Consider the following 12,111-nt stretch of genomic DNA (forward strand, 5'->3'; position numbering starts at 1 on the left):
TCTCCATAGCCTTGCAATTTTTCACAGTGTCATATAGTTGGAATCATACATTTTATAGCCTTCCACTTGGCTTCTTTCACTTGGTAATAATGCGTTGAAGTTTCCTTAGATGCTGCTTTTTTTAAATAAAAAAATCTGTAGAATAAGCACAATTAAAATTCTTTTTGCTTTGTTTATATTAAAAAAGGATACAGAATTACCAAAAAGAATTACAGCGATTGTAGTGTCATTTAAATGCTTCCACTTACTAAATTAAAGCTTTTAAAATAATCCTAACGGTATAGTTCCCACATATAACAACCCTACCTGGGGTTTTAAATTTGAGGCATGTCACGAACAGGAACTTTTCACCCCCAGTCCCCTGCTGAAAGTTCCCAAACGAAGGTCACTGATAATCTCATTCTACGATCCAATGGCCACTTTAAAATTCTCAAAATACTTTAATTCTGCTGCATTTGCAGTGGAATTTTTGGAAACTCTTTCTCCTGTTGGTCTCTATGACACGTCATAGATGTTTCTTCTTAATTTTGACTGCCTTTCCTTTGCCAGTTCTTCATGGCCCATTAACCTTAAATGATGGGATTTCTCAAAGTTTCTTCCTCCACCCTTTTCTCTTGTGATATGACCACCTTTCAGCAGCTCACTCACACAGACTGTATGCTGCTTTCTTCAGTGTTTTGATTTCCACTAAGGCAGCCCATGAGTTTAGGAAAGGGGCTGAATCATAGATTCACGCAGTGGGATGGGCCCCTGGAGGCCCCCAATCCAGCCCCCATATCTCAGACGCTCTGGCACAAGTGTCTGGGTGGCTTCAGCTTGAACAGCTCAGGAAAGGAAATTCATTCCTCACTGAGGAAATCCATTTTGCTTTTGAGTAATTCCCCGGATCGAAAAGTTTCTGGGATTGCCCTCATTGTTTCTATTTTGGGATTCTGGGCCGACATGGAACACATAAAATTGTACTTTCACATGACATTCTTTAAAATATTGACTACCATTATCATACCATGGAGTTGCCATTTTTCCTTTCGGACATAATTAGTTCCTTCCACTGGTCCTCATATGATAGCCCTCCGTTCATTAATACATACTTATTGATCATTTACTACCAGAATTAGAGATTCACTTGTCTCTTCTCAGAGAAGTTCCTGTAAATGAGGGCAACCAGGAGAGCAAAACTTGAATTCATTTATGATTATATGTATTATTAGCTGACTTTGGGGGACTTGAATTACCTGGACAGTTGCCTTCATCTCCTTCACTTTGCTTATACAGACCCAGCTTAACTGGTCTCCTCTCCCTACTGTTAATGTTAGTGCTACACTTATGAGCTGATGATATTTATTCTTTAATATGGAATAAAGCTGTAGGTTAAAAGCTAAGGACTGTTCAAAAAATATTGATTGTTGCTTTTAAGACTTCAAATGTTAAAAAAGAACTAATTAATACTATTTTTGGAATGCTTTCTGAATACATTTGGGATTCCTTAAAAGTTAAAGTGAGGTTATAAAATCTTTAAACCTATTGAGAATGAACTTTGGGGGCCTCTGATCCTTCGGGGGACACATCAGGGACCATTGGCGTTGGTGTCCCTGCACGTTGGAGTTGTGGCTTCAGCAGCCTCTGTCTCCTGGCCTCCCCGTCTTCGGCCGGCTGTGACAGCAGCTTTCTCAACAGCTGCGCTTGCTCTTTGCTGGTCCACTGTCCATGTAGACCTGGGAGTAATATATATATATTTTTTAAAAAAAATAAATTTATTTATTTTTGGCTGCTATGGGTCTTCGTTGCTGCAAGCGGACTCTCTCTAGTTGCGGCGAGCGGGGGCTACTCTTCGTTGTGGTGCGTGGGCTTCTCATTGCGGTGGCTTCTCTTGTTGCGGAGCACGGGCTCTAGAGTGCAGGGTCAGTAGTTGTGGCACGCGGGCTCAGTAGTTGTGGCTCACGGGCTTACTTGCTACACGGCATGTGGGATCTTCCCGGACCAGGGCTCGAACCCGAGTCCCCTGCATGGGCAGGCAGATTCTTTTTTTTTTCTTTTTCTTTAAAATGAAGCTTTTATACATAGCTATACACATATGAACAAGTAGCTCTGAAGGCCAGAGAACTCCAAATTCTGGAAACTTGGAGTCTCTACAGATGATACTGGTTTCAACAAGTTACAAAATCTTAGGTAATAGCATCTACAGGCTTGGCCTTACAACTGTGTGGGAGAAACTAACTCAAGAGTAAAAGCTTCACATTCTGAAAATAAATAGTGGCGAAACACAGCATTCCTGGATTGAGGGAAATCAAATTGAGAGAGGGACATGATTGGAAGGAAACCTCTAGAATTCTTCTAATCCCAGGTTCCTCAAATTGGTACAGATGATAGCAATCCGATAGCGCCACCAGGGCAGTCCCCTTGGGAGTAATATTTTAATCCATTTTTTTCTTTTGGCCACACCACGCAGCCTGCAGGATCTTAGTTCCCCGACCAGGGATCGAACCCATGCCCCCTGCAGTGGAAGTGTGGAGCCTTAACCACTGGACCGCCAGGGGAGTCCCAGACCTGGGAGTAATATTTTAAAATGCAAAAATATTAGCCTCCTGCTTAAAAGCTAACGATGATTCCCTCCACGATAAACTCCAGCCCCTCCACGTGAGCTGCCATCCCGTCCTGATGTTCACACCTTGAGGCCTGCCTTTGGCCGTTGGGTACCTCTGACTTTATTGTCTTGGAATACCTTCAGGCCGTTTCCCATCTCTGAGCATTTCTGAGCCTCTTCTCTCTGCTCGGAATGTACCTTCTCACTTCTGCTGTTAGCTTACCCTTCAAGACTCTGCTTAGCTGTCATCTCTTCCGGAAAGTCTTCCCTGACTTTCTGACCCCCCTTTGGTTTTGGCTTGGACCCTGCTGGGCGCCCTCCGAGTGCCTTGTGCATTTTCCCCTCCTGCCCCGATGCAATCACGTTTAGTTGCTTAAGCACAGAGAATGCCTTGCCAGTGCTGAGACTATATCCTTCCTTTTATACACTCAGTGGTCAGCACAGGGCTGGGCATGGAGACCATCTCAAAACGTGTGTGTTGAACTCCAGTGAAATGAGGGGGAAACAGCTTTTGAACTATCTGGCAAATCTGTTTTCAGCAAAGGATTTTAGAAGCTTAAATGGATTTACGTAAATGTATATATGTCATGTCTCTATGGGATTCCCATATTTTGCAGAAGCTTCTGAAAGGAACTCTTTTATGTCTATAAGCGTAATGGCTGTGCCTATCAAAGAAAAAGCGTTAAAGACAACGGAGGTGGTAGCAATGGCATCAGTGTATACTGTATCCTTTTCACAAGTTTGTCATTCTCAGCAAATGTAGCACGTCATCCGTGTGAGTTTCACGTTTCCTTGTAATTTTATTGGACATAATGGCACCACAACTAATAAACCTGCCATATAGTGACAAAATACCACTAAGCAAAATTTGATCTTCATAAACGTAGGAAAAGTGCTCTTCTTTTGGTATGACTAGTTTTCTTGTAAAACAAGTAAATGGTCAAAAGGAGGAATAATGCCTTGAGAGGATGTTTCCACATGGATAAAAGAGACCTGCTATTTATTTGTTGTCTGTAAACACAATCATTCTTGGGGGATGAACAGGTAATGCTTTTACCTGGTACCTCATAAAATTCTGAATTCAGGATTTTGTCATTTTTTTATGGCTTTGCAGCGCCTTGCGATTTTAGTGTGGTTTAACTTTGGATTATTCTTCTGCAGCAAAAGTGAAAGGTACCAGAGCCAATTCCTGTCTGAAAGCTGCCCCTTTGTCACCTCTCCCTGGGGACCAGGCTTAGGCAAAATGCTTCCCTTCTTTGTGTTCATTTTCAACCCAATAGAATGTAAGACCCTGAGGATCTGGTTTCATAATTTTCTTGAAATAATGACCATGTAATGACCAAATATCACAGTAAAAGTCTGATCTTCATAAATATATAAATTCTCATTTCATCCCAATAGGATGTAAGATCCATGAAGCCGGTGAATTTTGTCTGTTTTGTCAACATCAATGTATCTTTTTAAAAAATTTTATTTATTTATTTTTGGCTGTGTTGGGTCTTCGTTGCTGCGCCCAGGCTTTCTCTAGTTGCAGCGAGCGGGGACTACTCTTCATTGCAGTGTGTGGGCTTCTCATTGCAGTGGCTTCTCTTGTTGCGTAGCACGAGCTCTAGGCACGTGGGCTTCAGTAGTTGTAGCACGTGGGCTCAGTAGTTGTGGCTCACAGGCTCTAGAGCACAGGCTCAGTAGTTGTGGCACACGGGCTTAGTTGCTCGGAGGCATGTGGGATCTTCCCGGACCAGGGCTCAAACCTGTGACTCCTGCATTGGCAGGCAGATTCTTAACCACTGCGCCACCAGGGAAGCCCAACATCAATGTATGTTAAACACTGAATATGGTGCCTGCTACAGTGTAGATGATCAAAAAATATTTGTTGAAATATTTTTCAGTGGAACCCCTGTGGGCCTGGAACTTCTTCTCCCCAGTAAGATATACATCTGTGCAGTTTGAATTTCCAGGGCATTTAAAATATCAGTTCTATTCCCAAGGTTTAAAGAAATATTGGCCATCGGTCAGGTGGGGGGGTATACGTGTGAAGCACAGATCTCTTTTTGGCCCCTGAAATCACTGACAGAATCAGCTTCATCCGTTGCCATAAGGAATTACTGGTGCACTGCTCTGAAACAGTTTCAGAAACTCTGTGTGTACGTGTGTGTGTGTGTGTACCTGATGAAAATGTTTTGGGAAAAGATATTTTTAGTCCTCTTTCCAATCTCACATATGCTTCATTCCACAGTACTCCCCTTTCTTTTCCCTTGGCCATGTGGAGCTAAGCCTCGTCCAAGACAAAAGCCTCAAGTCGGGTCGTAGACCCACAAGGTGAAGGGTGTTTCCATTTCAAATGGTGCAGGCTGGGGTGCAGCACGCATGAGACTGATCTCGGGGAGATAGCAGTGAGCAGTGGCTTGAAGCGAGATCTTAGTTCCCTGCCCAGGAAATGAACCTACGTAGCCTGAGTGAAAACCAGAAATCCTAGCCGCTAGTCTACCAGGGGCTAGAGGCTAGAGGCAAAGTTGCCCTGGCTCTTGCCCTGTTTGAAAAATGAATTTCTCAAGGAGGCAAAAACTGCAAAAGGAGATACAGAGTTTATTATCAGAGACACAGCACAACATGTGGGAGAGCACACTGAGAAACTATTTATTTAAGACAGAAGCAAGGCAGAAATACACACCTGGAGAGAAAGGGTGTGGGTGTCCTCCCTAATGAGGAGAAGCGCAGTAAAGAGGTGGTTGAATCATTTACATAGGGCAGTTCTTCCGGCTCTTTGTTTACCTTTGGCCGATTATCTTTTTTCTTTTCCCACACCTGACCTGTCCTAGGGTCCTTCCCTGATACGTGTGTGCACCTTTTTGCCAAGATGGATTCCAGCGTGGAATGGGGTAACGCCCCCTCCCTTTTTGACTCCCGAGGAGCCTTTCTGTGCATTTGCAGTTGGGGAGTTCTCCTTGACCTCAGGAGGGGTCATCTTATCTCTTTACTCCAGCAGAGCTCAGCTCCCGCCATTAACTTGGTCCTTGGAGTGTCTGGGAAAACAAAGCCCCAGTTTATTCCACTTGACAAACTCCAGCTGTCCAGTCCGGGGGCCCATCTACCTGCTACCTCAAGACTCCCAAGAAGCCTTTCCCGTTTATTCTTTTTGGTTGGGAGGTGGGGCACACAGTGGGTGGACTCCAGGCCTCTTTCCCATTTTTCTTAAGACCCAGTTAGGACAGCCATGGTAAGGGAATGAGTTTGGAGGGTATTCAGAAGCTGCGACACTCTGGTTGAGATCAAAACACTTTAGACCTTCTTCAATCCACAGCAAGATGGTTATTGAAGAAGATGCAGTGAGCCTGCATTGTGGTTCTGGATTCAGTAATCCCTTTTTAGCCATGTATTTGCATTTTTCTTGGGTTGTTCAGGAAATAGGATGAGGTGTAATACTCAAAGGAGGGGCTGTGGTTTAGAAATCTAGGCTTAAAGACCACTGTTTTCTGGGTCATGCTCACGGGTACCGAAAGGTCGGTTTCCCCGTCTCACTGTGGGCTGTGGGTCACAAGCTCGGGTTCCAGGCTCCTGGAGCTGGCTCGCTGGATGGCTGGGGCTGCTCACGCTCAGCCCGTCTCAGCCACGTCGATGGGGTGATAACACTGACCCCTCAGAGTTGCGTCGAAACTTAAAAAAAGACCAAGCGTGAGGAACGCATTACAGTCTTGTGACATGGTGTCACCCTAAAGGCCATCACTGCACTTCCCTTTCCCCCGGATGTGAGGGTCAAGCCCTTGAAAAATTGAAGTCCCTTTTTGCTGCTGCTGGTTTTCTTCTTTGTTGGAGCTGGAGGGAGGCTTAGCACCAAATCTGTAGGGCGCTTTCAGCGAGGTCTGCGAGACGTTCGCTTGTGCCATGGCCTCATCGCTCTGTCTCTTTTCTGCCTCTGTCTTTGTTTGCCCTTTGCTCTTCCTTCTGATTTACGCCATCTGGCTGCAGGATAGGAACTTTGATGGAAGCAGCTTTAAATTCTTTCGGGGAAAAGTTATTAGATGAAGAACCAACCAAACAAATAAATATGGCTGCACCAACTCCCCTTCTTCTCCTTTGAGTTGAGAGGAAGGATGGAGAACAAAGCTGATCTGCAGTGGGGCTCTCAGGTTGGCCGCCGTTGCTTCCTGCACAATGACAATCCACGTGTGAACACTAACGTCTTTCAAAGAGACCACATCTGGCGGAGAGGGTGAATTTTGTCAGCTCCTTGGCTGAAAATAACCCATAATTCTTAGCTGATACCATTTAGAATGAACAGTTTTGTTAACAGGAAAAATGCAAACAACCTTTATTTGTACCAAAATTGGCCCCTTGTAATAAACTTTATGTCAGGTTTTTCCATATGATATCAGGGAGTGTTAACTAATCAAAGTATTTTGTTGCTTCAAGACAAGATGTATTTTTTTTATCATCCTTTAGAGTGCTCTTGTTTGGGACAAAGTTCTGGGTTATCTCCAGAAATGAGACATAGAGACAGGGCCCCATAGAACTAAATTTAATATTTTAAGTATTGTTAATATTTTATTACAATTTTGTTTACATTTATGTGACACTGGATGATAGATTGCTTTTTTAAAAATGTGATTTCATTGTTGAAAAATCAAATCGGCTTAATAATAATTCGCTGCATGGATAATTTTGTTGGCTGACATCTGTTGCCTCAGTTGAAAGCCTGCTCATGTAAATGGATTATCTGTAAACAAGGTTCAATTTATTGATAGGTCTATAGCAAATTATTGGTCAGCCTGAGACTCAGACCATATTCTTGTCCCCTGATCAATGCTAAGTTTTTTTTTTTTTTTAAATTTTTATTTATTTATTTATTTATGTCTGTGTTGGGTCTTTGTTTCTGTGCGAGGGCTTTCTCTAGTTGTGGCAAGCGAGGGCCACTCTTCATCGCGGTGCGCGGGCCTCTCACTATTGCGGCCTCTCTTGTTGCGGAGCACAGGCTCTAGACGCGCAGGCTCAGTAATTGTGGCTCATGAGCCCAGATGCTCCGCGGCATGTGGGACCTTCCAGGGCTTGAACCCGTGTCCCCTGCATTGGCAGGCAGATTCTCAACCACTGCGCCACCAGGGAAGCCCAATGCTAAGTTTAAGTGTCGGGGAGTATAAATAGCTACTGTGTTTATTTTCTGTCAACTCCTATGCCTAAAATACACAAGAAGTTAACATATACATATCATTCCCAAGTATTTCAGAGTTTTTGAACTTTTACTGTATTAAGATGACAGTATAAATTCATCTCACAGTTGTGATTTACTCTTCATTTTGGTTATGTGAATTTATTCTATAGAGCTCATGAGACCTTTTTGGCAAAAAAATGTCCCTAGTGTTTATAGTGATGTGCTGATGAATGTGTTTGAGATGTAATTAAATAGAATTTATTTTCTTTTTTCAGTTCTCTCCGGAGGTCCATTGCCTCAAGGGCATGAATTTGAGCTGTATGAAGTCAGATTTCATTGGGGAAGAGAAAACCAGCGTGGTTCTGAGCACACAGTTAATTTCAAAGCTTTTCCCATGGAGGTAAGAAGAACAAATCAGCTTGTAAAACTTTTGCTGTTCATGTAAAGTATTCAGCGATTTACTGAAAATGGTTTAGTTTAAAAGTAGATGTGTAGCTCTTGAATGTAATCAATTTATATTAAAATAAAAAAGTGCTCCATGAAATATAAGCTTGGGGCAGCAAATGAGGCTTCCCATCAGCCTTAGTGGGCTTGGAGAATGCACATGGGCTGTTGGTTATAAAGGCAATCTATGCTATTAAGTTTCATCTTAGTATTATTACTGTTGTAAAAATTCTGCTGCCTCTGCAAATTCAGGAGGTCACTTTTGTGGATGTTATGAATAGATGATAAGCTGAAAACAAATAACTTTTGGAGAAACCTCAACAGTAATTAAAAGTCTGGTTTAACGCTTGTTAAAATTGGCAAGTTGGTTTTATTCACCTCAAGCAGTTAGAGAGTGAGAGAGAGAAAGAGTTTTAGAGAGTCATTCTTTTGTCTGAAGAATTCTCTCCCCTACTTATCTTAGCCAACTCCAGCTCTTTCTTCAGTATCTAGTGAGAGTATCACTTCTTCCATGGGACTTTTTCTGAGTTCCTTCCCTAAGCAGAATTAATTTCTTCCTCTTCTGTGCTCCCAGTGCCCTTGATGGATTGCTTCTGTGACATTGATCTCATGCATTGTAACCTTTAGTGTTTAAAGAGTCCTTCTCACTGAGTGTGGGCTCCTGTTATGGACTGAAGTGTTTGTGATCCCTGCCCCCCCAGTCAAATTCATATGTTGAAACTCTACCCCCTGATGTGATGGTATTAGGAGGTGGAGCCTTTGGGAGGTGATTAGGATTAGAAGAAGTCATGAGGGTGGGACCCTCATGAGTGGAATTAGTGCCCTCATAAGAGTCCAGAGAGAGTTTGCTTCTCCCTGCTTTTTGCCGGGTGAGGATGCAGGAAGACCGTCATCTCCAAGCCAGGAAGTGTGCCCTCACCAGACACCAGATCTGTTGGCACCTTGATCTTGGACTTCCCAGCCTCCAGAAGTGGGAGAAATAAATTCTGTTGTTTAAGCCTCCAGTCTATGATAATTTGTTATTGCAGCCTGAGCTAAGACAGCTCCTGAAGGAAAAGTCTCCCTTTCACTCTCCTTGTTACTCCCAACATTTAGTGCAGTGCCGGGTACATCAGAGACAACCCACATTGGTGAAATTGACAGGATGTCTCTGTTGTTCATATTTATTTCTATAAGGACTGCAGTTCTCTCCTGGGAAATAGCCCATCAGTGTCAAGTAATAGTACATTTCAGGGGCTGCCGAAACGCCAGTCTTCCTTGTCTGTCTTTCCCAACTGCACATACTTAAGTATGGAATTGCTCCTGGCCAGATACCACATCCATACGTGCCTCATTGCCTGGAAGTCACTACTGTTTAACTTATATAAATGACATATGTACCTTAAAGAATGAAGTTAGAGAAAGTATTTCTCAATGTTACTTTAATAATCATTAAAAAATTTCTTTTGGGGCTTCCTGGTGGCGGAGTGGTTGAGAATCTGCCTGCCAATGCAGGGGACACGGGTTCGAGCCCTGGTCTGGGAAGATCCCACATGCCGCGGAGCGACTGGGCCCGTGAGCCACAATTGCTGAGCCTGTGCGTCTGGAGCCTGTGCTCTGCAACAAGAGAGGCCGTGACAGTGAGAGGCCCGCGCACTGCGATGAAGAGTGGCCCCCACTTGCCGCAACTAGAGAGAGCCCTCGCACAGAAACGAAGACCCAACACAGCCAAAAATAAATAAATAATTTAAAAAAAAAATTTCTTTTGAAAGCCCAAAATATCCCTTTCATTAAAAAAACTCAGGTCTTAAAAGTGAAATATTAGGACTTCCCTGGTAGCACAGTGGTTAAGAATCCGCCTGTCAATGCAAGGGACACAGGTTCAAGCCCTGGTCTGGGAAGATCCCACATGCCGTGGAGCAGCTAAGCCCCTGTGCCACAGCTACTGAGCCTGCGCTCTAGAGCCCGTGAGCCACAACTGCTGAGCCTGTGTGCCACAACTACTGAAGCCCACGCACCTAGAGCCCATGCTCTGCAACAAAGAGAAGCCACTGCAATGAGAAGCCCTCGCACCTCAACGAAGGGAGCCCTTGCTCGACACAACTAGAGAAAGCCCGCGCACAGCAACAAAGACCCAACACAGCCAAAAAAAAAAAAAGTGAAATATTAAATGTTTTGAGGATGGAGGGAAAAACAGTTGCAGTGTGTTGTGATGCCGAGGACAGTAAGAGGAGACAGCTTCTTTAAGGCCTTGATGGGCGATGTTGGGTCTTCAAATGTTACCTTTCTAGGGGCTTTTTTCTCAGTTCCCACAGACATCCTATCACTTCTAGTGCCTTGAAACAATTCAGCCCTGTCTCTGTGTCACCTCTGGCTGCTGCCCTGTCCTCACCCAATGTGAAAGGGAAGAGTTCACACCAGAACATATCAAAGAGGAGGGAGGACACAAGACAATCCCAAATAATTAAACCTGCAGGGTAGTGGCAGGCTGAGGAGGGGCAGGAAAACACTGGGCTGTCAGGGCCTCGGCCCTGCCCTCTTTGGGTTTGAAAAGCTTTTTCATCTCAACCAGCCTTCAAAGATACAGTCCCATAATCAATAATTTTGGGAGAGATGGGAGTCCTTGGGTAGGTGCCAGCTTCTGGAGGGGATTCAGTGACTTTGCCTGTGACACACAGAATTTACAGCCTTGGGAAGTTTCATGAGATTAGGCTAGTTGGTGATGTGTGCTCTTCGCCCCACAGTCAAATAGAATTTTGGACTCAACGTGCAGACTGGTCCTGCTACTTGGTGAAGTTTTAACTGCCCTCATCCATTAAGGACAGGTAATGGTTTGTGTTGAGTGGAGATTAAATTCTGGTGGTGAGTCTTTGTTTCTGCAGAAGTATTTATACTTATGATGATGGAATTTCTGACTAATTTTTCCAAAATAGTTGATGAATCATACTTGAATTCTTTGTTATCCCAGATTATCTCTGATCCAGTCCTAGAGAAAATACTTCTGTCAGTCATCTGACGTTCGTTTAGTGCTGGATCCTGTGGAGTGCATCGGTCTTTTGGGTGCACAGAGTTTGAGGGGCATAGCTGTGAGTCAGGTGCTTTCTGTTTTGTTTTGTTTTAATGGAGGCTGTGAAGGGTGAGCTGGGTTTTCAGGCGGAGAGGGCTGAGCTGGTGAAGGAGAGGAGAGAGGGACTCCACGTAGAATAATCCGGGAGGGAATGAGATGCCTAATGGGGGGGATAAGTAGGTAACTTCCCACCATCCCCCCTGTTTTGTACTGCCATCAGGGCCGCTTGGAACCCAAGGACATAGCCAGCAGGACAGTGGAGAGCGAGGGCGCTGTTTACCTGGGATGTGATTGAAAAAAATAATTTTTTGGGACAGTTTCCATATCTTATTTACATTTTAAGACTAACTTGAATCTCCAAAAGACACATCAATACGTATTTCCTTTTTGCTGATTTCACTTAAACTTAAATGGATGGTTTATTCAGCAGCCATCTGTAAACAAATAATTACCTTGTCTGTTACATATAACGTGGGAATGGCTTTTTTTTTTTTTAATTTTTATTTATTATTTATTTATTATGTTTATTTATGGCTGTGTTGGGTCTTCGTTTCTGTGCGAGGGCTTTCTCCAGTTGCGGCGAGTGGGGGCCACTCCTCATCGCGGTGCGCGGGCCTGTCACTATCGCGGCCTCTCTTGTTGCGGAGCAGAGGCTCCAGACGCTCAGGCTCAGTAGTTGTGGCCCACGGGCCCAGTTGCTCCGCGGCATGTGGGATCTTCCCAGACCAGGGCTCGAACCCGTGTCCCCTGCATTGGCAGGCAGACCCTCAACCACTGCGCCACCAGGGAAGCCCCGGGAATGGCTTTTAACAGAAGCTCATCAAGCTCCCCTCTTGACTTTTTAAAATTATAAATACAGGTATAAAAGCAATGCTGAATGTATTTCTGATG

The 12,111-nt window shown here is 44.1% G+C and overlaps 1 protein-coding gene across 13 annotated transcripts in view; it reads left to right on the plus strand.

The window, feature by feature from the left end:
- Window positions 1-12,111, plus strand: part of CA8 (carbonic anhydrase 8) — a 240,120-nt gene that overhangs the window by 143,932 nt on the left and 84,077 nt on the right. For all 13 annotated transcript variants that reach the window (XM_057532108.1, XM_057532107.1, XM_057532104.1 and 10 more), the window contains one exon: window positions 8,006-8,130. In XM_057532108.1, the coding sequence (XP_057388091.1) occupies window positions 8,006-8,130 (125 nt within the window). The remainder of the gene's footprint in view (window positions 1-8,005; window positions 8,131-12,111) is intronic.

This window comes from Balaenoptera acutorostrata, chromosome 17 (assembly GCF_949987535.1).
Source record: "Balaenoptera acutorostrata chromosome 17, mBalAcu1.1, whole genome shotgun sequence".
Taxonomy (NCBI): Eukaryota; Metazoa; Chordata; class Mammalia; order Artiodactyla; family Balaenopteridae; genus Balaenoptera; species Balaenoptera acutorostrata.